At 36.5% G+C, this 24,482-nt stretch overlaps 2 protein-coding genes across 3 annotated transcripts; both read right to left on the reverse strand.

Moving 5' to 3' along the window:
- Nucleotides 1-91: 91 nt before the first annotated feature.
- On the reverse strand, nt 92-9,902 carry LOC122397121 (zinc finger-containing ubiquitin peptidase 1-like). Of its 2 annotated transcripts, XM_043396020.1 has the most exons (9): nt 9,724-9,902; nt 8,672-8,907; nt 6,029-6,276; nt 5,653-5,956; nt 5,149-5,576; nt 4,669-5,071; nt 4,477-4,604; nt 2,021-2,244; nt 92-1,940 (listed from the first exon to the last, which is right to left on the reverse strand). In XM_043396020.1, exons 2-9 carry the CDS (start codon nt 8,875-8,877, stop codon nt 1,896-1,898), a joined length of 1,986 nt encoding a protein of 661 aa, XP_043251955.1. In that variant the 5' UTR covers nt 8,878-8,907; nt 9,724-9,902; the 3' UTR covers nt 92-1,895. The 2 variants fall into 2 exon arrangements, with proteins under 2 accessions (XP_043251955.1, XP_043251957.1); XM_043396022.1 differs by lacking the exons at nt 8,672-8,907; nt 9,724-9,902 and adding an exon at nt 6,365-6,408.
- A 1,582-nt stretch (nt 9,903-11,484) lies between these two features.
- On the reverse strand, nt 11,485-12,385 carry LOC122397472 (ragulator complex protein LAMTOR1-like; the record flags this gene model as incomplete). The annotated part of the gene is made up of 2 exons (XM_043396626.1): nt 11,485-11,997; nt 12,187-12,385. Coding segments are annotated over 2 exons (289 nt in total), but the record flags the coding sequence as incomplete, so codon positions are not given.
- Nucleotides 12,386-24,482: the final 12,097 nt, after the last annotated feature.

Below are 24,482 nucleotides of genomic sequence, written 5' to 3' on the forward strand. Positions count from 1 at the left end.
AAGGCGAAGAGAACTGCCGTCATTTAATAGAAGCACATAAAGCTTGTATGCGAACATTAGGATTTAATATATAAATGTGAACAATATCTTAATAAACGTTCAAATTGTAATGATTTACGATGGCATTTCAATTATATTTACTACGTTAATTTATACAGAAATTAAACAAATAGGTTATGTGTTTCTGTAAATTTGAAAGTTACTCGATTCGTGTAGAACGTATTATTAATTTTAAAATGTCCCGTATGAACATGTAGCGTACAAAAATAAATGTTTAATTCGATGATAATATATATGATGCGCGTAGCACGAAACAATCAATTGGGAATTCTAACAAAGCATATATTTTCATTTGATGTGTGGTTAATACGAAGTTCTTTTTACACTTGCGTAACAATTCCACAGCTTAATTAACCCGAACACTCCGAAACGATCAAACATATCCTTAATTCGCGTACAGCAAATATTCAATACAAGTAACAAATAATCTTAATATAATCGCTGTCGGTCGTAATTATTGCGTCCGGTCCTAACGAGCAGAAATACAATTTTTCATCCGATTCGGGCGCGCAAAGTTATAAAAGCTATAAAACAATGATACATCCCCCGTAATAAACGTCAAATTTTTTTTTTTCAAACAATCCCGAATACCTTCGACTATAACAAATACATCTTAATAATAATAATTTGCTAAATTACGTAACGCTTTCGAAGTGTATAATATAAATAACAAGTAAATGGACTGGTAGTTTACATAATTCTCTTCCTTTCGGTCACAGCGTTGCATTGAACTTACAAGCTAACGTACGAGTAGCCTTAAATTAATCGAATAATTAAATAGAATATTTTTAATTAGTATGAAAGTAGTTGTACTTTATATACGAGTGAGTGAAATATAATGTAACAAAGAGTGCGCAAGTGTGTGTATGTGTATACGTATATAGAATATATGGGAATGCATCGTTCATTCTTGTAGACACTCCAAAAAAGATTATGTAAATAAACAATAAACGAAAATATAACCGATGTAATTGTATACAAAATTTTATCGTTATTATTGGTAATTTTATTTACTAAAAATTGACGACATTTTGACAACAAAGTTTATTAAAAATTTGGAGTACAGGGTGAGACAAAGTAAGCGCAAACGATGTTGCATATTTCTTTTTTTGTTCTGTATGGGAGTGCCTTCAAAAATATTTGTAATCGGTGATTGATTAGCGTTAAATCGATAACAGCATCACGGCTACGAAAGTGTCTTGATTTACAACCTCTGCCATGGCGTTTTTCGCTGATGCAACCGACCCGGGCTTAGGACGATTGGTCGACTAAAAATTAGCACAGCCTGTTCGGTGCGACGAAAATTGAGCAGAACATCGTGGACAAGAAATGGCGATTTAATTAAGTTCTATTCATTGGATCCTTCGTCTCTGTAACTTTCATTCCCAAGCACACATCGTAATATAGTATTTCGAGAGCTGATTATTGATTTAAAATCAATACGCGCGACACATAGACACTTTTTTAACACATTACCGACCGACAGCGTATTAATCAACTTTTTTTACCGACCAACGCTTACCGGTCGGTAAAGTGTTAAAAATTACAACTTTTGTGACTTTTTTTTTTTTTTTATAAATTTCAGCTCCAAAATGTTAAACCGCGACGCAGGCTTAGGATACACACGATTCGAAGGGCCGGTCGATCTCTGACGGCCAAAAGATGCAAGAATATATTGTTAAATAATATTTCTGCAACTACTACGGCGGAGCAAATCTCCTAATGATAAAACCTAGAACATTGCGGTCAGGTAACTTTAAGGATACTGACAAAATCGGTTTGAGGCAGTCTATCGTCTTTCCACAAGATTTTACTCCGTTTTGGGTCAGCAAATCTCACCTATCTTGGGGTACACGTATCAAACGTAATACTTTGCTTTGCTGAAAAACGTCCAAGTTTCGATTGTAAAGTCTTTGTGCGCGTTCGGTTAATAAATAAGAAACGTGCAAAAGTTTCTTACTTGATACTCTAATTCGGTTTCCATGATACCGGTGACAGCAACAACTTGATACTGCCTCGCCTTCATCGCTGCGATCGATTTTCGTACCAAACGCATCGCCCCGAGTGCACTACTTGTGCTATTAAATTGTGCCATTTGTGCTGGACTATGACTCGGATCAAGTACTAACATAGTTATCGAACCATCTCTCAATTGTTCTACTCCTATTATTGTTCTACTATGACCTGCAAATAACAGTAGAATTTAATATTATATGTTACAGTGAAACACCGAAATCTGGAGAATGTCGACTTTCACCGGTGAATGTCAACATTCACATAGTCGCTTATGTCCGAAATATTTGCTAAACACCCTTATTTCTGACTTACACCGGTAAATGTTGACATTCACCGTGCACTAATGGTGAGTGTTGAACATGTTGGAGATTTATATTTTCTTCCCCGTAATTCAGTCGCTATAAAACGTCACAAGGGTGACGTAACTTTTTCGCCTCTCTTTCTGAAAGGATCTAACCCAGACCTAACTCAGATCTAACTCAGATCTAACCGAGATCTAACTCAGATCTAACCCAGACGTAACCGAGATCTAATCCAGACCTAACACAGACCCTAGATTTGGGTTAGGTCTGGATTAGATCTGAGTTAGGTCTGGGTTAGGTCTGGATTAGATCTGAGTTAGGTCTGGATTAGATTTGAGTTAGGTCTGGGTTAGGTCTGGATTAGATCTGAGTTAGGTCTGGGTTAGGTCTGAATTAGATTTGAGTTAGGTCTGGGTTAGGTCTGGATTAGATCTGAGTTAGATCTGGGTTAGGTCTGGATTAGATTTGAGTTAGGTCTGGGTTAGGTCTGGATTAGATTTGAGTTAGGTCTGGATTAGATCTGAATTAGGTCTGGGTTAGGTCTGGATTAGATCTGAGTTAGGTCTGGGTTAGGTCTGGATTAGATTTGAGTTAAGTCTGGGTTAGGTCTGGATTAGATCTGAGTTAGGTCTGGGTTAGGTCTGGATTAGATCTGAGTTAGATCTGGGTTAGGTCTGGATTAGATTTGAGTTAGGTCTGGGTTAGGTCTGGATTAGATTTGAGTTAGGTCTGGATTAGATCTGAATTAGGTCTGGGTTAGGTCTGGATTAGATCTGAGTTAGGTCTGGGTTAGGTCTGGATTAGATTTGAGTTAGGTCTGGATTATATTTGAGTTAGGTCTGGGTTAGGTCTGGATTAGATTTGAGTTAGGTCTGGATTAGATCTGAGTTAGGTCTGGGTTAGGTCTGGATTAGATCTGAGTTAGGTCTGGATTAGATTTGAGTTAGGTCTGGGTTAGGTCTGGATTAGATCTGAGTTAGGTCTGGGTTAGGTCTGAATTAAGTCTGGGTTAGGTCTGGGTTAGGTCTGAATTAAGTCAGGGTTAGGTCTGGGTTAGGTCTGAATTAAATCTGGGTTAGGTCTGGAATAAGTCTGAATTATGTCTGGGTTAGGTCTTAATTTACTCTTAAAAAGACGAGTTTGCTAATTAGAAAATCTAATTTTTCTTCCAGACCTAACCCAGACCTAACCCAGACTTAATTCAGACCTAACCCAGACTTAATGCAGACCTAACCCAGACCTAACCCAGACTTAATTCAGACCTAACCCAGACCTAACCCAGACTTAATTCAGACCTAACCCAGACCTAACCCAGACTTAATTCAGACCTAACTCAGACCTAACCCAGACTTAATTCAGACCTAACCCAGACCTAACCCAGACTTAATTCAGACCTAACCCAGACCTAACCCAGACCTAACCCAGACTTAATTCAGACCTAACCCAGACTTAATTCAGACCTAACTCAGACCTAACCCAGACTTAATTCAGACCTAACCCAGACCTAACCCAGACTTAATTCAGACCTAACCCAGACTTAATTCAGACCTAACCCAGACTTAATTCAGACCTAACCCAGACTTAATTCAGACCTAACCCAGACCTAACCCAGACTTAATTCAGACCTAACCCAGACCTAACCCAGACTTATTCCAGACCTAACCCAGACCAATTTATCGCTGATAACGGGGGTTAAGTCTGGGTTAGGTCTGGGTTAGAAAAAGATCACGATTTACTGCAGTATCCATTTAGTATAAATTAGGGTATCGGAAAAAAAATTAAGAAAACGTTGCTCGCGTTATCAAAGCTTGCATAAGACTGACAAAGCTGATTGACACCGAGCAGAACAAAGGATTTGGCGGGAGAGAGCCAGTCGCTTGTTTTTTGACTCTTCTGTTTTGGACCTCCAGCAGAGCATATCTGTGATTGTCGACACACACCGGAGAGGGTCCGAATTTACAACAATGTAATGAAATATTCGATCTTTCACCGACGTATTTCGTATCTGTTGACATTCACCGGTGAAAGTTGACATTCTCCAATTTCGGTCATTCACGGTAACATATATATATAACATGTATTATATATTAATATATACCTTGATGCTGTAGATAAAGGGGTGGCTTGAAATCGTCGCATCGTTGAAAATATTGTAAAACCCAATTAAACATTTCGGGGTGTCCGCCGTCGGGATTGGTTGGCCTATAAAAGTCTACCAACTGACATCTATAAGACAATTAAAATTACGTATACGATTGCGAGAAAGAAGCGTGAAAATTGTAGAACGTACTTTATTCTCAGACTAGACAACAGTATGACTACTTCCGTAGGGCCAATCCATTTTCTAGTGTTCACCAATTTCCCACCTAACTGCTCCGCTCCTTGAGTATCGAAACCCTGAGCCCAAGCCCACTCTATCATCTTCTGAAGTCTCGAGATCGACGGTATGGAACTTCGAAGCGGATTTTTTGTGGAACTGCCACTACCGAGGCCAGAGCTCCACGCTTTATAAACTAACTCATTGTACCCTGTATGTTGCAAAAGCGACGAAATTAACATTTGTAAATTTCTATAACCGCATCCCCAGCCTTTGTCTCCGTAAGTAGTGGCATAATGATCTACGGTGGAGCACATCCAGGTGCTCAACACGTTACTACATGCTTGGCTGACAGCTCGTATCTTGGAAACGAGACCTGCAGAAAATTGGTAACGGTAACGTACAGCACTTTCTAATATCTCGGAGAGCGATTTACGAAAATGAAATTATTACCACGTGTACAAGAGCTGCCATCATCTATGCCACTACTCTCCGCTACTCTGAGTTCACTTTGCCTTTCGTAATAATCAGCAATGGTCATTTCACCGGAATACACAGCCCGCTGCATATTGGTGACGCTCTGTTCTCTAAAATTGCCCTGATTGTCCATTCCGTACTGCGCTCTGAGCATTTCAAATTCTCGTTGTTCCCGCAATTTTCTAACTTCTTTCTCGCGCCTCTCCATATCCTTAGCCAACAATCTGTCGGTAGACAAATCCGGAGTTATCGGAGACAGTGTACCCTTTTTGCTGAAATGTTCTTCGATGTGCGCGGTTAAGTCATCGTTGGTCTTGAACGAAGTACTAAAACAAACTGGGCATACTGTAGTGTCGCTGGCAATAGTTGCCAGATCAGACTGCGAAGCTGCGCCATTCGCAGGGCTGTATGGAAAAGAAAATGTAACGTGTAACAGAATTCAGTGTTATTAGAGGAACGTATCGATAAATTTTCTTTTACCTTAATATATCTTTGTGCTCTATGTTAACGTGTAGCTCAAGATCAGAAGAATTAGGGAAAGATGTAACGCACAGGGGGCAGTTAAAGATACCATCGCGCGATGGCGGAGATTCAGGCGGAAAGGACGGCGAAGTGAGATCAAAATGTTGTCTATTGATATGTTCTTCTAGCTTCAACGGACTGTCAGAACTGTACGGGCACATAGGGCACTCTTGCACTGGAAGTTTTGGCGAAGCATGGGAACGTAATTGTAGATTTAGGCCTGAACGCAACGGAGAACCATGACCAGCTGCTCCCTCTATTACTGAAATAAAATGTTTCATCATTTCGTCCATTCTAAGTTACGAAATTAACGTTCTATTAAACTTCTCGATACCATTATTAACATTTCCAGTGTTGTTATTATTATTGTTATTATTCACATTAGAACTAGAATTCTGTGGCTCTGACTTTGGTAGTTCCTGTTGTTGTTTAACACGAAGACTAGATGAACTGCTCCAGCCATTTTGTAGAAGAGGCGGGCGCAGAGACATGGATGGTGATGGACCACGACATTCATCGTGTCTACGATCGTCCGCCAATGAATCGTCGTCGATAAACGCCATCATGTCATTTTCCGGGGTACTACGATAATCAGAAGAGATAAATTAAATTCAAAACACGTTTGAAAAATTCAATATTTGTAAATTCAAATAACATAAAGGTTCAATACTTTTCATAGAGACGAGTCGATTCACATTTTGCTTTTCAGTTTCTTGACATTTATAATCTTTTATATAATAAATTCGTGTCAAGTAAGCTACGAATGATTATATTTAGCATATCAATGAAACGTGTATGGTGTACGAGACTTTCAATGATTTTCAATCCTTCGCGCAGTAAATAAAAAGAAATTTCTTTAAATCTAGGAAACGTTTCACTCCGTTACTGCTTACATTTGGACTCTGAAGGGTTAATTGACAATAGCCTTCGAACAAGAAATAAGAGAAGCGTAAACACAAAGAATATTTCTTTTTTATACTTGAATCTTCACTCGTTACTGCACTTTCAACACTTTTCGATCCTTCGTTCGATAAATGAAAAGAAATTTCTTTGAATGTAGGAAACGTTTGACGCTAACCCTCGCAGTTCGAATACGGGGTCTCTTTGATCCGATCAACCGATCAGCTGACCAACGAATCAGTACACATTCAGTATTCGCTAGAGATATAGCGAGAAATAGAAGTTTGGTGAGTATAATTAATAATGTGCGCAGAAGCATAGTGGATACAAGCACGTGTCTATGTACATTATATATATTTTTTTTTACTACTGTTCACTAAGCATCAGAATTTATTACAAAATCATGCTTCAAAATGTGTATATGTTACCGTGAATGACCGAAATTGGAGAATGTCAACTTTCACCGGTGAATGTCAACAGATACCAAATACGTCGGTGAAAGATCGAATATTTCATTACATTGTTGTACATTCGGACCCTCTCCGGTGTGTGTCGACAATCACAGATATGCTCTGGTGGAGGTCCAAAACAGAAGAGTCAAAAAACAAGCGACTGGCTCTCTCCCGCCAAATCCTTTCTTCTGCTCGGAGTCAATCAGCTTTGTCAGTCTTATGCAAGCTTCGATAACGCGAGCAACGTTTTCTTAATTTTTTTTCCGATACCCTAATTTATACTAAATGGATACTGCAGTAAATCGTGATCTTTTTCTAACCCAGACCTAACCCAGACCTAACCCAGACCTAACCCAGACTTAATTCAGACTTATTCCAGACCTAACCCAGACCTAACTCAGATCTAATCCAGACCTAACCCAGACCTAACCGAAATCTAATCCAGACCTAACCCAGACCTAACCCAGACCTAACCGAAATCTAATCCAGACCTAACCCAGACCTAACTCAAATCTAATCCAGACCTAACCCAGACCTAACCCAGACCTAACTCAGATCTAATCCAGACCTAACCCAGACCTAACCGAAATCTAATCCAGACCTAACCCAGACCTAACTCAGATCTAATCCAGACCTAACCCAGACCTAACCGAAATCTAATCCAGACCTAACCCAGACCTAACCCAAATCTAGGGTCTGGGTCAGGTCTGGGTTAGGTCTGGATTAGATTTCGGTTAGGTCTGGGTTAGGTCTGGATTAGATTTCGGTTAGGTCTGGGTTAGGTCTGGATTAGATTTCGGTTAGGTCTGGGTTAGGTCTGGATTAGATTTCGGTTAGGTCTGGGTTAGGTCTGGATTAGATTTCGGTTAGGTCTGGGTTAGGTCTGGATTAGATTTCGGTTAGGTCTGGGTTAGGTCTGGATTAGATCTCGGTTAGGTCTGGGTTAGATCTGGGTTAGGTCTGGGTTAGGTCTGGGTTAGATCCTTTCAGAAAGAGAGGCGAAAAAGTTACGTCACCCTTGTGACGTTTTATAGCGACTGAATTACGGAGAAGAAAATATAAATCTCCAACATGTTCAACACTCACCATTAGTGCACGGTGAATGTCAACATTTACCGGTGTAAGTCAGAAATGAGGGTGTTTAGCAAATATTCCGGTCATACACTAAGCGACTATGTGAATGTTGACATTCACCGGTGAAAGTCGACATTCTCCAGATTTCTGTGTTTCACTGTAACATATACATGTGTATCTGAATTTTCTTTATGGGTTAAAGTGACCCAGCATTCGAACACCGCGTTATTGCTTACATTTGGACTCTGAAGGGTTAATTGACAATAGCCTTCGAACAAGAAATACGAGAAACGTAAACACAATGAATATTCCTTTTTTATACTTGAATCTTCACTCGTTACTGCACTTTCAGTACATTCGATCGAGAAGTACTGTTATTACAGGAAATTACTTTTTAAGAATCACAAATCTGTAACGTACAAAAATAGCGACATCTATGGATATCCTTTGCCGCCATTTACCACGCGGTAGAAATTATTTAAACACCTTGTGCTTCGCTCGAAGGGTGCAAAACACATCATACGATAAATTGAATGCACGCTGATATATACCTTGGCGTCAAGTAATCCAGATGAGCACTGTTAACGTGTACCAACATCTCCGTCGGCGATATTTCCCCTAAATCGCAAAATGGACAAGTCGCTGCTCCTTGAAGATGATAGAACACCATGTGAGATCTCATCTCCTCGTCGTTGAAGCCTTCCAGGCCGCAAATCTCGCACGTGTAATTCATTTCAGGTGGTTTGCTGGCCGCCATTTTTATCAGATACAATCAACACTCGGCCACCTTTAACCGAGACGGAAATGCACGTTATCGAGTTTGCACATGTCAACCGACCGAGCTACGATAATGCAATCAAGACAAACCCGATAAAGACAGAATTTTTTTTAAAAATACAAACAACGGAATGAAAACAGTGAACTTTTAAACGATGCGATCAATGCCTCGTGGTGTCCGTAAGAATTGCGATTATATCCATCGTGTTATGTTCCCTACGATGGGGGAGGTCGCATAGAAATAGCCGACTGGTCCCGGGCGACGTGATTCGTTGCAAATGCATCGAAAACGCACCCGTCGTGTATTTTCTTCGGAAAATCGATAATTGTATTCAGGGTCGCGTACGAGTGTTCGCGATCGCACCCGTTAGACTTCTCACGAGTCTCTGATGTATCAACACGAACGAAACGAACGCGTGAACGAATCGTTCGACCATTACCAGGCCACGTTCGTGGCTCCGCGCGACCTCTCACCTCCGTAACACCGACGACCATGTTCCGACAAGCTACCGCGACTACCGCGAGCCAATTAACGGAATTCCCGTGGGAGGATCTCGTTATTTCTTTTCTCGAACGGGGATCGGTAAAACCGTGGCGACCGACAGCCACGACGAACAGAGCGAGGTGGTAAACGCGTGTTTCCGATAACGTTTTTTTGGTCGAAAATAAGGCCGCGTGTATTTTCACCACGGCCCTCGATGAAACTGGGCCAACCCAGTGATCCCACAGAGTAAAAAGTAGTGCACACACATCAGGTTGCCGGGGTTTCGGTTGACCCATTTAAGCGGGCCGTGCACTCTTGATTCGGTCTAACCCCGACACTCACCGGATTGATCAGGATCTATCTGTCGTGAGATGCACCTTGTTTCGCGACACAGCAAGGCGTCCGTGCAGGCCGTAAGTGCCTAACACGGCGCCTCGTTTGCCTCCATATGGACAGCGCCGATCCACCCCAACACTTTCGCGGAAAGAGTTTCACGTCCCGCCGTCCCGCAGTGTCGATTCTCCGCCGCCTCGACTCCTACGGAGGGTTGCGCTTGTACATCGGAATTCGGACGTTACCAATGGCGCCACCGTCGCAACTGCCATACCGACCTGAAAATTCCGAGGTGATTTTAGCGACCTCTTCACACGGACGGCGGTCAGTTGAGAAACTAACCGAATGAACGTGTCAGGTAGCAGACTAGTTCCATGTAAATGCATACGAGTACGAATTATTCGCGTTTCATTGGCTAGTCAAAGTTGTAAATAATTTGCTAAAATCAGTCTATCCGCGGTTTCCGTCCGAGGCATACCTCGGGTTCGTAATACGAGCTTCGCGTGACATCGGAGCTTCCCCCACCCCGCCGCCCTAACTCACGAGCGTTGCCGAGCACAGCGGACGGCCATCATTCGTACTTTGAAAATAAACAGAGGAAGACGTGTCGAGACGTATCGGCGTTTCGCGACCGAGGTGCGTATTCCTAACCTGTTTATCCATCCACTGTTACTACTCGCGTTTTAATTACTCTTGCGACACGGTTTCGATTTAATCATTACTTAATTGTAATAATCGTTCGCGCACTTTAACGCATCGTTGTTTCGTTTCGGTATATTCCTAGCAAACGGCCCGTTCTACCGATCGTGGTGAGTTATACGTCTAATTCAATACATTATTGATACGCATTTCATTATCCGCGGAAATTCGTTATTTTTTTATTAACTTGTAAAGTTACGGTAAAAAAGTAAGGTTAAGTATATTTTGACAAGTCCACAGGTGGAAACAAGCGACTGTCGTTACTCCGTTCAAAATGCTAGCTAGTCGAATGCTAATTTGTTAAACATTTATCGAATGAAATTTCTACTATTTCTGCTATTATCAGCGATGCACAATTATACCGTATGAAAAGTATAAATGTGAGAAGATGTACGTTAGAAATAAAATCTTTAATACGATTAGTTTCTGTAGAATACAATACGCTCAAAAGCATTGACATTTTTTTAAAGATTTTTATACAACTCTTGCAACAAATTTAGCTCGTTTTTACAATTCCGGTTACTTCTATTAAATAGCATAACAAATACGATTTATATTACTTCTAGTCGCCATTTATTGCTTATATAACAATTTTTATTTGATTTTTCGTTATTCACAAAATAATACGTGATCTTTTAATGATTCGTTTTCAGTTCAATGGGCGTAAATGAACGAAGAATGAAAAATATATAACAACTAACACAGCTTTAGAAAAATATAACAAAATTTTAATAAACACCAAGTGTGCACGAGAACGTTGCCCATTATTAAATAACATAACATTAATAATAAAGTTAATCGATAAGAATCTAACTGTTACAAATCCTTATCTGAATAAATTAAGTGTTTATGTTTGCTCGAGACAAAATAAAAATACAATTTTAAATATATAAATGAGAAATATTTCATCCATCCCTGACTGTTTACTGTTACTGTAACTGTTATCTAATCAATGTTGAATATTTCGTTAGAAATTGATAGAAATTTTTTGTACAATATTGATCGAAAACTGAAAACATTTTCACCAGTTTATAAAAATTATCTCTCGATAAACTTTAAACCTATGTTACAATTACATTTGTCAGCTACAAAATAACCTTCGTGTTACTCGTTTCCTACCACACACAGCGAAGAGCAATAACAATGGATTAGTATTATACAATATCGCATGTAAGTTATAAAAAAAAAGCATTAGCAAATTCAGTTCTTTCCATCTGGGGACTGTTTTTTCATTTTAAATTATCATAGCTTGTAACATTTCGAAATAATCTTTTATGCAAACTGTTCAGTCGTTGGCATGTCCTTGCGGAGAAATAGTACCTCGACTCTATGATACACTGCGTTGTAATTCTTAAATGATATTTATGTTCCGAGTAATTTCAGATTATCTTACTGAAAATCGATTTCGAAAGGATGTATGGTTTTCAATATCATGCGTTAGGGTTTCGCTCAAGCAGGACGTAGCTGTGATCCTACTTAGGAAATACTGCAAGATCATGATAAGAAAGGAACTACCAAGTCCTCTTTGTGCTCAACTTTTACGTCCTCTAACGCTGTCACAGCTTTATTGAGCATTTCGGTGATCTATAAATACAATTTAAATGATTATTTACTAAACTGCTTAAGCGAAGAAGTTTGTACCAAATCGACAAGAGCCATTTTTGATTCTTTGTTCCTTCTTCTTCTATTCTCAATTATAAAATACTTCTAAACGTAGCGAAAAGAGCTCGTAACCAAAAACTACCCTTATCGACATCTGTTCATTCTATTTACCAATTCATGATCTCCGACAGAAATAGGATCGGCTGCTAATATCTTTTCTGGAGCCGGTATATCTTTGAGTAGGCAAGACGTACTGTCAGGGACTTTAACGCCTCCGGTTTCTATGCGTTTTGAATATGTACGCGATCTATCTATGTATTCGTGCTGCTCCAAATTATGCGAATCCAACGCTCCAACATCTATCACATTGCTGGGGGAAAGAAATATTTATTTCTGTTTTATATGATGCTGCTGCTCAAATAAATATATAGAAATGCAACAAAAACATAAAAAGAAACAGTATATTCCTAGCAAAACCTAGTTCATCGATCGGGGTGAGTTATATGTCATTCGATTCGTCTAATTCAATACATTATTGATATGCATTTCATTATCCGCGGCTCATTGTTGCGGCTCATACTGTCTACCTGAACGACTCATGCAAAGTCTATCCGTAACAAAATGATTTTTATGCATACGCATTCTACAAATTCCCGTTCGGCAATCTAGCATTGTCAAATTAGATCAATCATTTATATCTGTAACATGAACATAGAAACGACAGTCACTTGTTTCTATCTGTGAACCTGTCCAAAAAATGTACCTAACCTTACTTTTTTACTGTAACTTTACGATTTAACTTTTACGAATATTTCTTCATTATTATCAATTGTTGTTTAATTATGATTTAATTTGTATTGCATTTCTGTTGCAGTCTCTGATTGAAATTCGACGCGATGGGAAGTTTCATTGGCGCGTAAACGACGCCATAACAGATGGCAGACGAGTCGACAAATTTTGGAGGGAATCTTGGTAACTTCTAAACAACTACAACAAAAATTATCAATATTTATATATTTTTATCTCTTTATTACGTTATTCGTTGCAAGCATGATCATAATTTTATAACCGGCCATTGTTAACATAATATATCAAAATCGTTAACAAACTTTTTATCCACTACGATACATATCGAGGTATACAGAAATGGCGTCGGTAGATAATAACGATAAATTGAAATACTGTACTCTGATCGCGATTGAATATTTCCAAATGTTATTTATTTAATTAATCGTTAATATTTCTTTATGAATCGTTGCAATTTGCATTTCGATACAAGTTTAAGAAAATGTAGTAACTGTTGGAATATTCGAGCACAAATAACCAACGAGCTTTAATTTTTGCAAATTTCGGACAACTTATAAAAATTATCGGATATTCTCACATTCGATGAAGCAAACATAATCATGCTTACAACTCTAACAATGAAATTTAGTGATATAATATTTATAAAATTACATGTACGTAATTAATTTCGTAGATAATATTTTATCGTTGAAATTCTCATTGATTGAGAATATTTCGCCTTCGTGGCATTGATCTTTCAAGTGTGAAACTATATGTATACAGCAGTGCTAACAAGGAACCATCGCGAACGGTCCGGCTTCGATTATGATGAAACTTTGTACACTTATAAAGCAGCCAAAAATAATCGAGACGTATTTTTTTTTTTAGCCGCGGTAACTCGAGTTTAAGGGGCGAAACCACCCCTTGAAGTTTTGGCTCGAAACGGCTATCTCGAAAACGGAAAGACATAGAAAAAAATTGTTAACGGGCGAGGTTGATGGTTTCTTATGTACAATAACATGGTGTTAAAAAATTTAAAAAAATACAATTTGTTTATGACAAAAAAAAATTTATTAACTTAATTTTTCATTTTATTGAAATTTTCATAATGACAAAAAATGACGAGCATTTTATTCGAAATCCATTGGTATGCGATTTTTTAAAATCGCCTCCTACAGTTTTGCAGATTTTTATGATTTACATCTTGCGCGCACATCCATTATGGTAGTAGCCGTTCTAACTTTGATTTTAATGAACCACTGTAGGCTTGCACTACTTCTAGAGGAGAAAATCGGGAAAAATACAAGAATACCAATTTGTTGATGGAGGCTTCGTTAAGAAATTATTAAAGTTTAAAGTTCCGCCCGTACTGAATTTTTTTCTCCGAAATGCCCAAGATTTCGGGGGAATGTGTAATGACCAAAAATGATTGTAATCGACCCCTGCAACAGAAAATAATTTTTTCAGAATGGTTTGAAATTTTTAAATTTTGTTGAAAAATTTCACACATTCTCGAATTTTTTTCTCAAAAGTGCGTAGGATTTCGGGGGTATATATATTGACCAAAAATGATTGAAATTGACTCCCGCAACTGAAAATAATTTTTTTAGAACGATTTGAAATTTTTTTTTTTAGCTGAAAAATTTAGGCACCTACGCCCTGTCGATTTTTCTTAAAAATTCGTTTTTCATTTTTAATAATTTTGTTTGACGCCCTACAAAAAAGTTGGCCAATACTTTTTTGTAGGTACCTATGAGCTCTACTTCAGAAAAAAAGTTTCATTGAAATATATTCACTATTGTAGGAATTATGGCTGTTTGAAGATTGGACCATTTTTATGGGGTTTTTCTCATTTTGCGGGGTAAAGGATCAACTTTTTGCATATTTTTTCAATTTTTACATATTCTTCATCTAAATACACGTTGTTTGCCGCGCGAAACATTAAAATCCTTCGATCCATTCAAAAGTTACGACGTTCCAAAGAGTGACTTTTCCAGCCTGAAATTATATTTTCGACGAGGAATTTTTTTCTCGAAAATGGTTCGGATTTCGAGGATATGTATATTCACCAAAAATGATTGTAATTAATCTCCCTGGTTAAAAATAATTCTTTTAAAACGATTTGAAATTTTTTTTCGCCGAAAAATTTAGGCACTTGTCAATTTTTCTCAAAAATTCGTTTTCCATTTTTAACAAATTTGTTCGACGTCCTACGGAAATTTTGTTTAGTACTTTTTTGTAGGTACCTATGAGCTCTACTTCAGAAAAAAAGTTTCATTGAAATATATTCACTATTGTAGGAATTATGGCTGTTTGAAGATTGGACCATTTTTATGGGGTTTTTCTCATTTTGCGGGGTCAAGGATCAACTTTTTGCACATTTTTGCAATTTTTACATATTCTTCATCTAAATACACGTTGTTTGCCGCGCGAAACATTAAAATCCTTCGATCCATTCAAAAGTTATGACGTTCCAAAGAGTGACTTTTCCAGCCTGAAATTATATTTTCGACGAGGAATTTTTTTCTCGAAAATGGTTCGGATTTCGAGGATATGTATATTCACCAAAAATGATTGTAATTAATCTCCCTGGTTAAAAATAATTCTTTTAAAACGATTTGAAATTTTTTTTCGCCGAAAAATTTAGGCACTTGTCAATTTTTCTTAAAAATTCGTTTTCCATTTTTAACAAATTTGTTCGACGTCCTACGGAAATTTTGTTTAGTACTTTTTTGTAGGTACCTACGAGCTCTACTTCAGAAAAAAGTTTCATTGAAATATATTCACTATTGTAGGAATTATGGCTGTTTGAAGATTGGACCATTTTTATGGGGTTTTTCTCATTTTGCGGGGTCAAGGATCAACTTTTTGCACATTTTTGCAATTTTTACATATTCTTCATCTAAATACACGTTGTTTGCCGCGCGAAACATTAAAATCCTTCGATCCATTCAAAAGTTACGACGTTCCAAAGAGTGACTTTTCCAGCCTGAAATTATATTTTCGACGAGGAATTTTTTTCTCGAAAATGGTTCGGATTTCGAGGATATGTATATTCACCAAAAATGATTGTAATTAATCTCCCTGGTTAAAAATAATTTTTTTAAAACGATTTGAAATTTTTTTTTCGCCGAAAAATTTAGGCACTTGTCAATTTTTCTCAAAAATTCGTTTTCCATTTTTAACAAATTTGTTCGACGTCCTACGGAAATTTTGTTTAGTACTTTTTTGTAGGTACCTATGAGCTCTACTTCAGAAAAAAGTTTCATTGAAATATATTCACTATTGTAGGAATTATGGCTGTTTGAAGATTGGACCATTTTTATGGGGTTTTTCTCATTTTGGGTGGTTGGGACGAGGCTAGGGTGGGTCTCCATTCGCAGCAACCTCCACGCGGTGAGACCCGGGGATTATTATTTACTGTGTAATTAATATAATTATTAATTACGTAGCAAATAATATGAGCCAATGGCTGCGAATCTCCTCGTATAGTTCAGTATAGTTTCTTTGTCCTGGTGTGGCGGTCTAATAACACTTCGTGTCGCAAATACGCTTCTGTTATTTTTTTAACAAATGATGCATTACAATTTAAAATAAAAAATAGAGAATTTTCGGTGTATCAATGAATGATATAATACAATTATTAATTACATAGCAAATAATATGAGCTAATTCTTCATCAGATCCAAAGAAATTCCTCGATCGTTCATCAAATCGTAACTCTCGTCAGATTTAGTTTTCATTCTTATATTTGACCAATGTAATAGAGTTTCTGAAACTTAGATTCGAGAATAACGACGAATGTAACTCGAATCGCATTTAGGAATACTCGACGCGTGTTATATTTATATCTTCTTTATTTTAAGGTTTCCAGCGACGAAAGGACGCGTATAAAATAGAAAAATGCTTCCTTCGGGTAACTTTATTCCAAGGATAGCGAGCATAACAGTTTCTCTATGCATTCAAGTTGGATACCAGCAAGGTTCTTTCGTACTGTATAATGCTGTTCCCGTATAAACTCAATTTTCGAGGTTGTTCTCTCCTCTCGTTTGCAATCTGAATTCTTCCGGTTGTGGTCTATTTCATTTATTTTTATATACACTACTGTCTCAAAGTTGAATGTGGAGAATAAATGGAAGGATTAGTGCCAGTTAACTCGACCTTCTTGCGATAAGAAATATCTATTTTTTATAAATAAGAGCTACTTTTTATTTCGAAGAAACTTTCTATCGAGCTCTAGGAATTACATACGTGTTATATTGTAGGTTAAAATTACATTTATAGAGATCTTATTCGTCAAATGTTTGCAAGAAATTTACCAAAATTTCGTTATTGTTTTCACCGTTATTAAAAATTCTTTTGTTACTTTTAGACAAGGAAATTAGAAATTCTTCTTCAACTCGAAAGGCAAATTAGAAACTGCGGTTTCGTTGTGCCTTTGAGTCCACCTAAACCTTGCAATACTAAATCACCCCTTTTAGTAGGAGTCTATGTATTGAACATTGATTATTAAACTGCTTGTATCATTTAAAATATTATAGCGACGATCATCGAGCAACTTTGTTACGTCAATTTGTAACATTTTATTGGTACAACTAGGTAGGGGAATTACAATTTCTATTTCGTATTCGTGTCCGTATAAATTGCAGACGATTGGACTGGAACGGATTATAGACTTCCTCGAAAGATAAAGAACTTTCAATAAAATGCTAATATCAATGTTGGAAACAGATGGTGACATTGACGTCGTATCAGATTATCGATAAATGCGTAAACTTCACCATCTTTCAATAGCAGACGACCGTTTTCACTTCTTTCTGGAGTTTTAGCTGCTTCTGTCACATTTATACACTGCGGGGCATAAATAAAGCACCACTAATGTTTTTAACATTTCCGACCTGTAAGAAAGTAATTTGAAACAACTAGTTACATGGTATGAAAAAGCATTGTAAGTAATGGATTTTAGGTGAGATTCATTGAAGTTGTCCACTTATACAGGGTGTTCGGCCACCTCTAGCAAAAATTTTAATGAGCGATAGTAGAGGCCAAAATAAGACGAAAATCAAGAATACCAATTTGTTGACGGAAGCTTCGTTAAAAAGTTATTAACGTTTAAAGTGCCGCACCTTACTGAATTTTTTTTCTCGAAAATGCGCAAGATTTCGGGGGTATGTCTATTCACAAAAAATGACTGTAACTGAACCCTACAACCGAAAATAATTTTTCCACAACGATTTGCAATTTTTTAATTTTCTCGAATAATTTCACACCTTTTCTATTTTTTTTCTCGAAAGTGGGCAGGATTTCGTGGGCGTGTCTAATGACAAAAACTGATCGTAATTGACCCCCGCGACCGAAAATAATTTTTCCACAACGATCTGCAATTTTTTTTCTCCGTTGTAAAAATTTAGGCACCTAATTGGATTTTCCGTAAGGAATTTTTTTTCTCGAAAGCGCGTACGATTTCGGAGGTATGTGTAATGATAAAAAATGATTGCAATTGATCCCCGCGACCGAAAATAATTTTTCTAGAACGATTTGAAAAATTTTTTCTCGCCGAAAAATTTCACCACCTACTCGATTTTTTTTCTCGAAAGTAGATAGGATTTCGGAGGTATGTGTGCTCACCAAAAATGATTGTAGTTGACCCCCGCAACCGAAAATAATTTTTCTAGAATTATTTGAAATTTTTCAATTTTGTCGAAAAATTTCACATATTCTCGAATTTTTTTCTGGATAATGGGTTGGAATTCGGGGGTATGTCTATTCACCAAAAATTATTGTAATTAAACCCCGCAACCGAAAATAATTTTTCTAGATCGATTTGGAAAATTTTAATTTTGTCGAAAAATGTCATACCTTCTCGAATTTTTTTCTCGATTATGCGTAGGAATTCGGGGATATGTCTATTCACTAAAAATTATTGCAATTGACCCCCGCAACCGAAAATAATTTTTCTAGATCGATTTGGAAAATTTTAATTTTGTCGAAAAATGTCATACCTTCTCGAATTTTTTTCTCGATCATGCGTAGGAATTCGGGGTTATGTCTATTCACCAAAAATTATTGTAATTGACCCCTGTAACTAAAAATATTTTTTTCAGAATGATTTGAAATTTTTTAGTTTTGTCGAAAAATTTCACACTTTCTCGAATTTTTTTTTCGAAAGTTGGTAAGAATTCGGGGGTATGTCTAATGACCAAAAATGACTATAAGCGACTACTGTAATCGAAAATAATTTTTCTAGAGTGATTTTAACTTTTCAATTTCACCGAAAAATTTAGACTGTCGATTTTTCTTAAAAATTGGTTTTTGATTTTTAGTAATTTTGTTTGACGCCCTACGGAAATTTTGACTAATACTTTTTTATAGGTACCTATGGGCTTAACTTCAGAAAAAAGTTTTATCAAAATATATTCACTATTCTAGGAGTTATGGCTGTTAGAAAATTGGACCATTTTTATGAGGGTTTTTTCTAATTTTACGAGGTCAAAGAACAACTTTCTCAATATTGTTAGAATTTGTACATATTCTTCACTAAAATACACGTTGTTTGCCGTTTGAAACATTAAAATCGTCCAATCCGTTCAGAAGTTATGATTTTCTAAAGATTCGCCTAAGTGACATTCCTGGCCATAGAATATATTTTCAGTAAGGAATTTTTTTCTCGAAAATGGTTAGGATTTCGAGGATATGTATATTGACTAAAAATGATTGTAGTTGACCCCCGCAACCGAAAATAATTTTTCCAGAACGATTTGAAATTTTTGAATTTAATTGTTAATAACTTTTTAACGAAGCTTCCATCAACAAATTAGTATTCTTGATTTTCGTCTTATTTTGGCCACTATTATCGCTCATTAAAATTTTTGCTAGAGGTGGCCGAACACCCTGTATGTCAAGATTTCATCGATAAACGTTTGACGATCGGTGCAAACCGGTTCATTTTTAACGCATTTCAAGTGTTTCTGTTGGAATTTTTTTAGTAAACCCGGAAATTCTTAGTTAATTGAAATTACGTCGAAAATGGAGGATACTTTGTTGATTGAGGCTTCGTTAAAAATTTACGAAAAAATTGAATTAAAAAATTTCAAATCGTTCACGGAAAAAATTATTTTTAGTTTCAGGGGTCAATCACAATCATTTTTGGTGAAGAAACATACCCTCGAAATCCTACGCATTTTCGAGAAAAAAATTCAGTAAATTGGCAAATTTTTCGATGAAATAAAAAATTTCTAATTATTCTAAAAAAATTATTTTCTGTTGAGAGGGTCAATTACGATCATTTTTGGTGAAGAAACATACCCTCGAAATCCTACGCATTTCCGAGAAAAAAATTCAGTAAACGGACAAATTTTTCGATGAAATAAAAAATTTCAAATTATTCTAAAAAAATTATTTTCTGTTGAGAGGGTCAATTACGATCATTTTTGGTGAAGAAACGAACCCCTGAAATCCTACGTATTTTCGAGAAAAAAATTCGAGTAGGTGCTTTTTGTCGACAAAATTAAAAAATTTCAAATCGTTTTAAAAAAATTAGTTTTAGTTGCAGGAGTCAATTACAATCATTTTTGGTGAAGAAACATATCCCCGAAATCCTGCGCACTTTCGAGAAAAAAATTCTTTACCGAAAATATAATTTCTGGTCAGGAATGCTTCCCCGAAATTTCATGAAAATGTTTAAATTATCATAACTTCTGAACGGATTGGAGGATTTCAAAGTTTCAAAATGCAAACAACGCGTATTTTGATGCAGAATATGTAGAAATTCCAAGAATATTCGAAAAGTTGTTCCTTAACACCGTAAAGTGAGAAAAACCTCAAAAAAATTGGCTCGATCTTCAAACATCCATAATTTCTAGAATGGTGAACGTATCTCAATGAAATTTAGTATGGAAATAGAGCTCATGGATACTTACAAAAAAGTACTAAACAAAATTTCCGTAGGACGTCAAACAAACTTGTTAAAACTGAAATTTTTTCGCGAAAAAAAAAATTTCAAATCGATCTAAAAAAATTATTTTTAACTAGGGGGGTTAATTACAATCGTTTCATGTCATTACACATACCCACAAATTTCTACGCATTTTCGAGAAAAAAATTCGGGAATGTGGATAAATTTTCCGACAAAATTAAAAAATGTCAAATCGATCTAAAAAAATTATTTTTAACTAGGGGGGTTAATTACAATCGTTTCATGTCATTACACATACCCACAAATTTCTACGCATTTTCGAGAAAAAAATTCGGGAATGTGGATAAATTTTCCGACAAAATTAAAAAATGTCAAATCGATCTAAAAAAATTATTTTTAACTAGGGGGGTTCATTACAATCGTTTCATGTCATTACACATACCCCCGAAATCCTACGCATTTTCGAGAAAAAAATTCTTTACCAAAAATATACCGGGCGACCGGAAATGTTTCTATAACTTTTTAACGAAGCCTCAATCAACAAATTAGTATTCTTGATTTTCGTCTTATTTTGGCCTCTAGAATCTATTTTTCAAGTTTTTTAAATAATACTGCTTGTATTCGCTTCGAAACGCTTGTAAAAAAAAACATGCCCGAAGTATTATCGTTTACGATGTATTAAACGAGGAATGGTCGAGGCGTTCGAATATTGTCTACCATTCACGATCGGTTAACAGCGATAATGTCATCCAGAGAGAAGGAGTGAACTCTCGATAAAACGAAAACATCAAAATTTTATGAGAAAATATAACCATAATATGGTCATACTACGCGAACGAATTTCCTTGCAGGAAATACTATATACTAAAATATTTACGTAGATACTAAAATATTTAGAAAATTGATCGAAAAGTTTTGTGTTCATCGGAGAATTTTTTAATAATTATTGCAATAAACAGTGAAATTAGAGATATTGCAGATATCAGAATCGCTAGGAATTGTGTTGCATACTGGAAGGAAGACTTCGCATAACAGAAGTTCATTTTCACCAAGTTCAACTTTCTCGGGACGGTAGGGACCAGGTAGATAAGCTTTCGCTGATAAAGGGTTAAACATCGAACCGTTATCGAGGTCACCCAACGCTCGAATGTCCCTTTCTACGTTCCGCGTCCTTTCTTTCGACGCGAACCGCGCGACCCCTACTCTGACTCCGGTGTTGTTCCTTTCGCCCTTCAGCACGCCCCCCCCCCCACTCCAACCGCCCAGGGGCGACCTATCGCGAGCCAGCGGAGTCGAGAGCCGTCCAGTCGTAAGCGCGCCGCGTCGCGAGCAACAACCACCGCTCGAGCGCTCGTCTCTCGATAAATCTCTCGCGAATCGAATCATCGAAAACTCGTGGAAATGAAAACATTCCAACCGGAAGTAAACGTGGTCTGGTGATATCTCCGTCGAATCGACTTCGCGGTGAAAGTCTGCTTATAGTTTCGTTCGTTTGGGTTTTATTCGTGTGAAAGGCTGTGAACATGTCTCGTCGGTAAGATTGTAGGACTGTTGGAGTCTTTGTTTTTGTTTCGTGGAAAGTTTTGGAGGACGTCGAGCGTCTGAAAAGATCCCTCGAGTTGTGAGAGATCGACGCTGGCAGCTGCTCGAGGAAACTTGTTGGTTGTTTCACATCGCGTGACTCGATGACTGCCCTTTGATTTAGCGGCGAACCACGATAACGTGAGTGTTGCTTTTCTTCGTTTTTGAGTTTTTTATGATGTCTTTGCTTGAGATGATCAGAGGGCTTAAATGAAGTGTCTGAATCGGGAAATTTGAATGAGAACTGGGAAAAATTTTAATGGGGGATTCTAGGGGCCAAAATAACACGAAAATCAAGAATACCAATTTTTTGATGGAAATTTAAAAAGTTATTAACGTTCAAAGTTCCACCTGTAATGAATTTTTTTCTCGAAAATGCGCAAGATTTCGTAGGTATCTCTATTCACAAAAAATGCTTGTAATGGGACCTTGTAACCATATATAATTTTTTCAGTATGATTTGAAATATTTTAATTTTGTCGAAAAATTTCACATCTTTTCGAATTTTTTTCTCGAAAGTGCGTAGGATTTCGGGGGTATGTGCTATCACAAAAAATAATTGTAATCGATCCCTGCAATCAAAACTAATTTTTTCAGAATGATTTGAAATTTTGCCCCCTGTCGATTTTTCTTATTTTCATTTTGATTTTTAATTAATTTGTTTGACGCTCCACAGAAATGTTGTTTAATACTTTTTTGTAGGTATTCATGAACTATACTTCATAAATAAATTTCAATGAATTACATTCACTACAGTAGGAGTTATGGTCGTTTGAAAATTGGAACATTTTTATGGGGTTTTTTCTCATTTTACGGGGTTAAGGAACAACTTTTGTAACATTTCTAGAATTTCGAAATATTTTTCATTAAAATACGCGTTGTTTGCATTTCGAAACATTAAAATCCCCTAATCCGTTCAGAAGTTATGTTAATAAATTTCAGTGAAACATATCGATGTATGGTCAGACATTATATTTTCGGTAAAGAATTTTTTTCTCGAAAGTGCGTAGGATTTCGGGGGTATGTGTCATCACAAAAAATAATTATAATCGATCCCTGCAATCAAAACTAATTTTTTCAGAATGATTTGAAATTTTGCCCCCTGTCGATTTTTCTTATTTTCATTTTGATTTTTAATTAATTTGTTTGACGCTCCACAGAAATGTTGTTTAATACTTTTTTGTAGGTATTCATGAACTATACTTCATAAATAAATTTCAATGAATTACATTCGCTACAGTAGGAGTTATGGTCGTTTGAAAATTGGAACATTTTTATGGGGTTTTTTCTCATTTTACGGGGTTAAGGAACAACTTTTGTAACATTCCTAGAATTTCTAAATATTTTTCATTAAATTACGCGTTGTTTGCATTTCGAAACATTAAAATCCGCTAATCCGTTCAGAAGTTATGTTAATAAATTTCAGTGAAACATATCGATGTATGGTCAGACATTATATTTTCGGTAAAGAATTTTTTTCTCGAAAGTGCGTAGGATTTCGGGGGTATGTGTCATCACAAAAAATAATTGTAATCGATCCCTGCAATCAAAACTAATTTTTTCAGAATGATTTGAAATTTTGCCCCCTGTCGATTTTTCTTATTTTCATTTTGATTTTTAATAAATTTGTTTGACGCTCCACAGAAATGTTGTTTAATACTTTTTTGTAGGTATTCATGAACTATACTTCATAAATAAATTTCAATGAATTACATTCGCTACAGTAGGAGTTATGGTCGTTTGAAAATTGGAACATTTTTATGGGGTTCTTTCTCATTTTACGGGGTTAAGGAACAACTTTTGTAACATTCCTAGAATTTCTAAATATTTTTCATTAAAATACGCGTTGTTTGCATTTCGAAACATTAAAATCCGCCAATCCGTTCAGAAGTTATGTTAATAAATTTCAGTGAAACATATCGATGTATGGTCAGACATTATATTTTCGGTAAAGAATTTTTTTCTCGAAAGTGCGTAGGATTTCGGGGGTATGTGTTATCACAAAAAATAATTGTAATCGATCCCTGCAATCAAAACTAATTTTTTCAGAATGATTCGAAATTTTGCCCCCTGTCGATTTTTCTTATTTTCATTTTGATTTTTAATTAATTTGTTTGACGCTCCACAGAAATGTTGTTTAATACTTTTTTGTAGGTATTCATGAACTATACTTCATAAATAAATT

This window comes from Colletes gigas, unplaced genomic scaffold (assembly GCF_013123115.1).
Source record: "Colletes gigas isolate AHSC1104 unplaced genomic scaffold, ASM1312311v1 Colletes_gigas_Sc00009, whole genome shotgun sequence".
NCBI classification, from domain to species: Eukaryota; Metazoa; Arthropoda; class Insecta; order Hymenoptera; family Colletidae; genus Colletes; species Colletes gigas.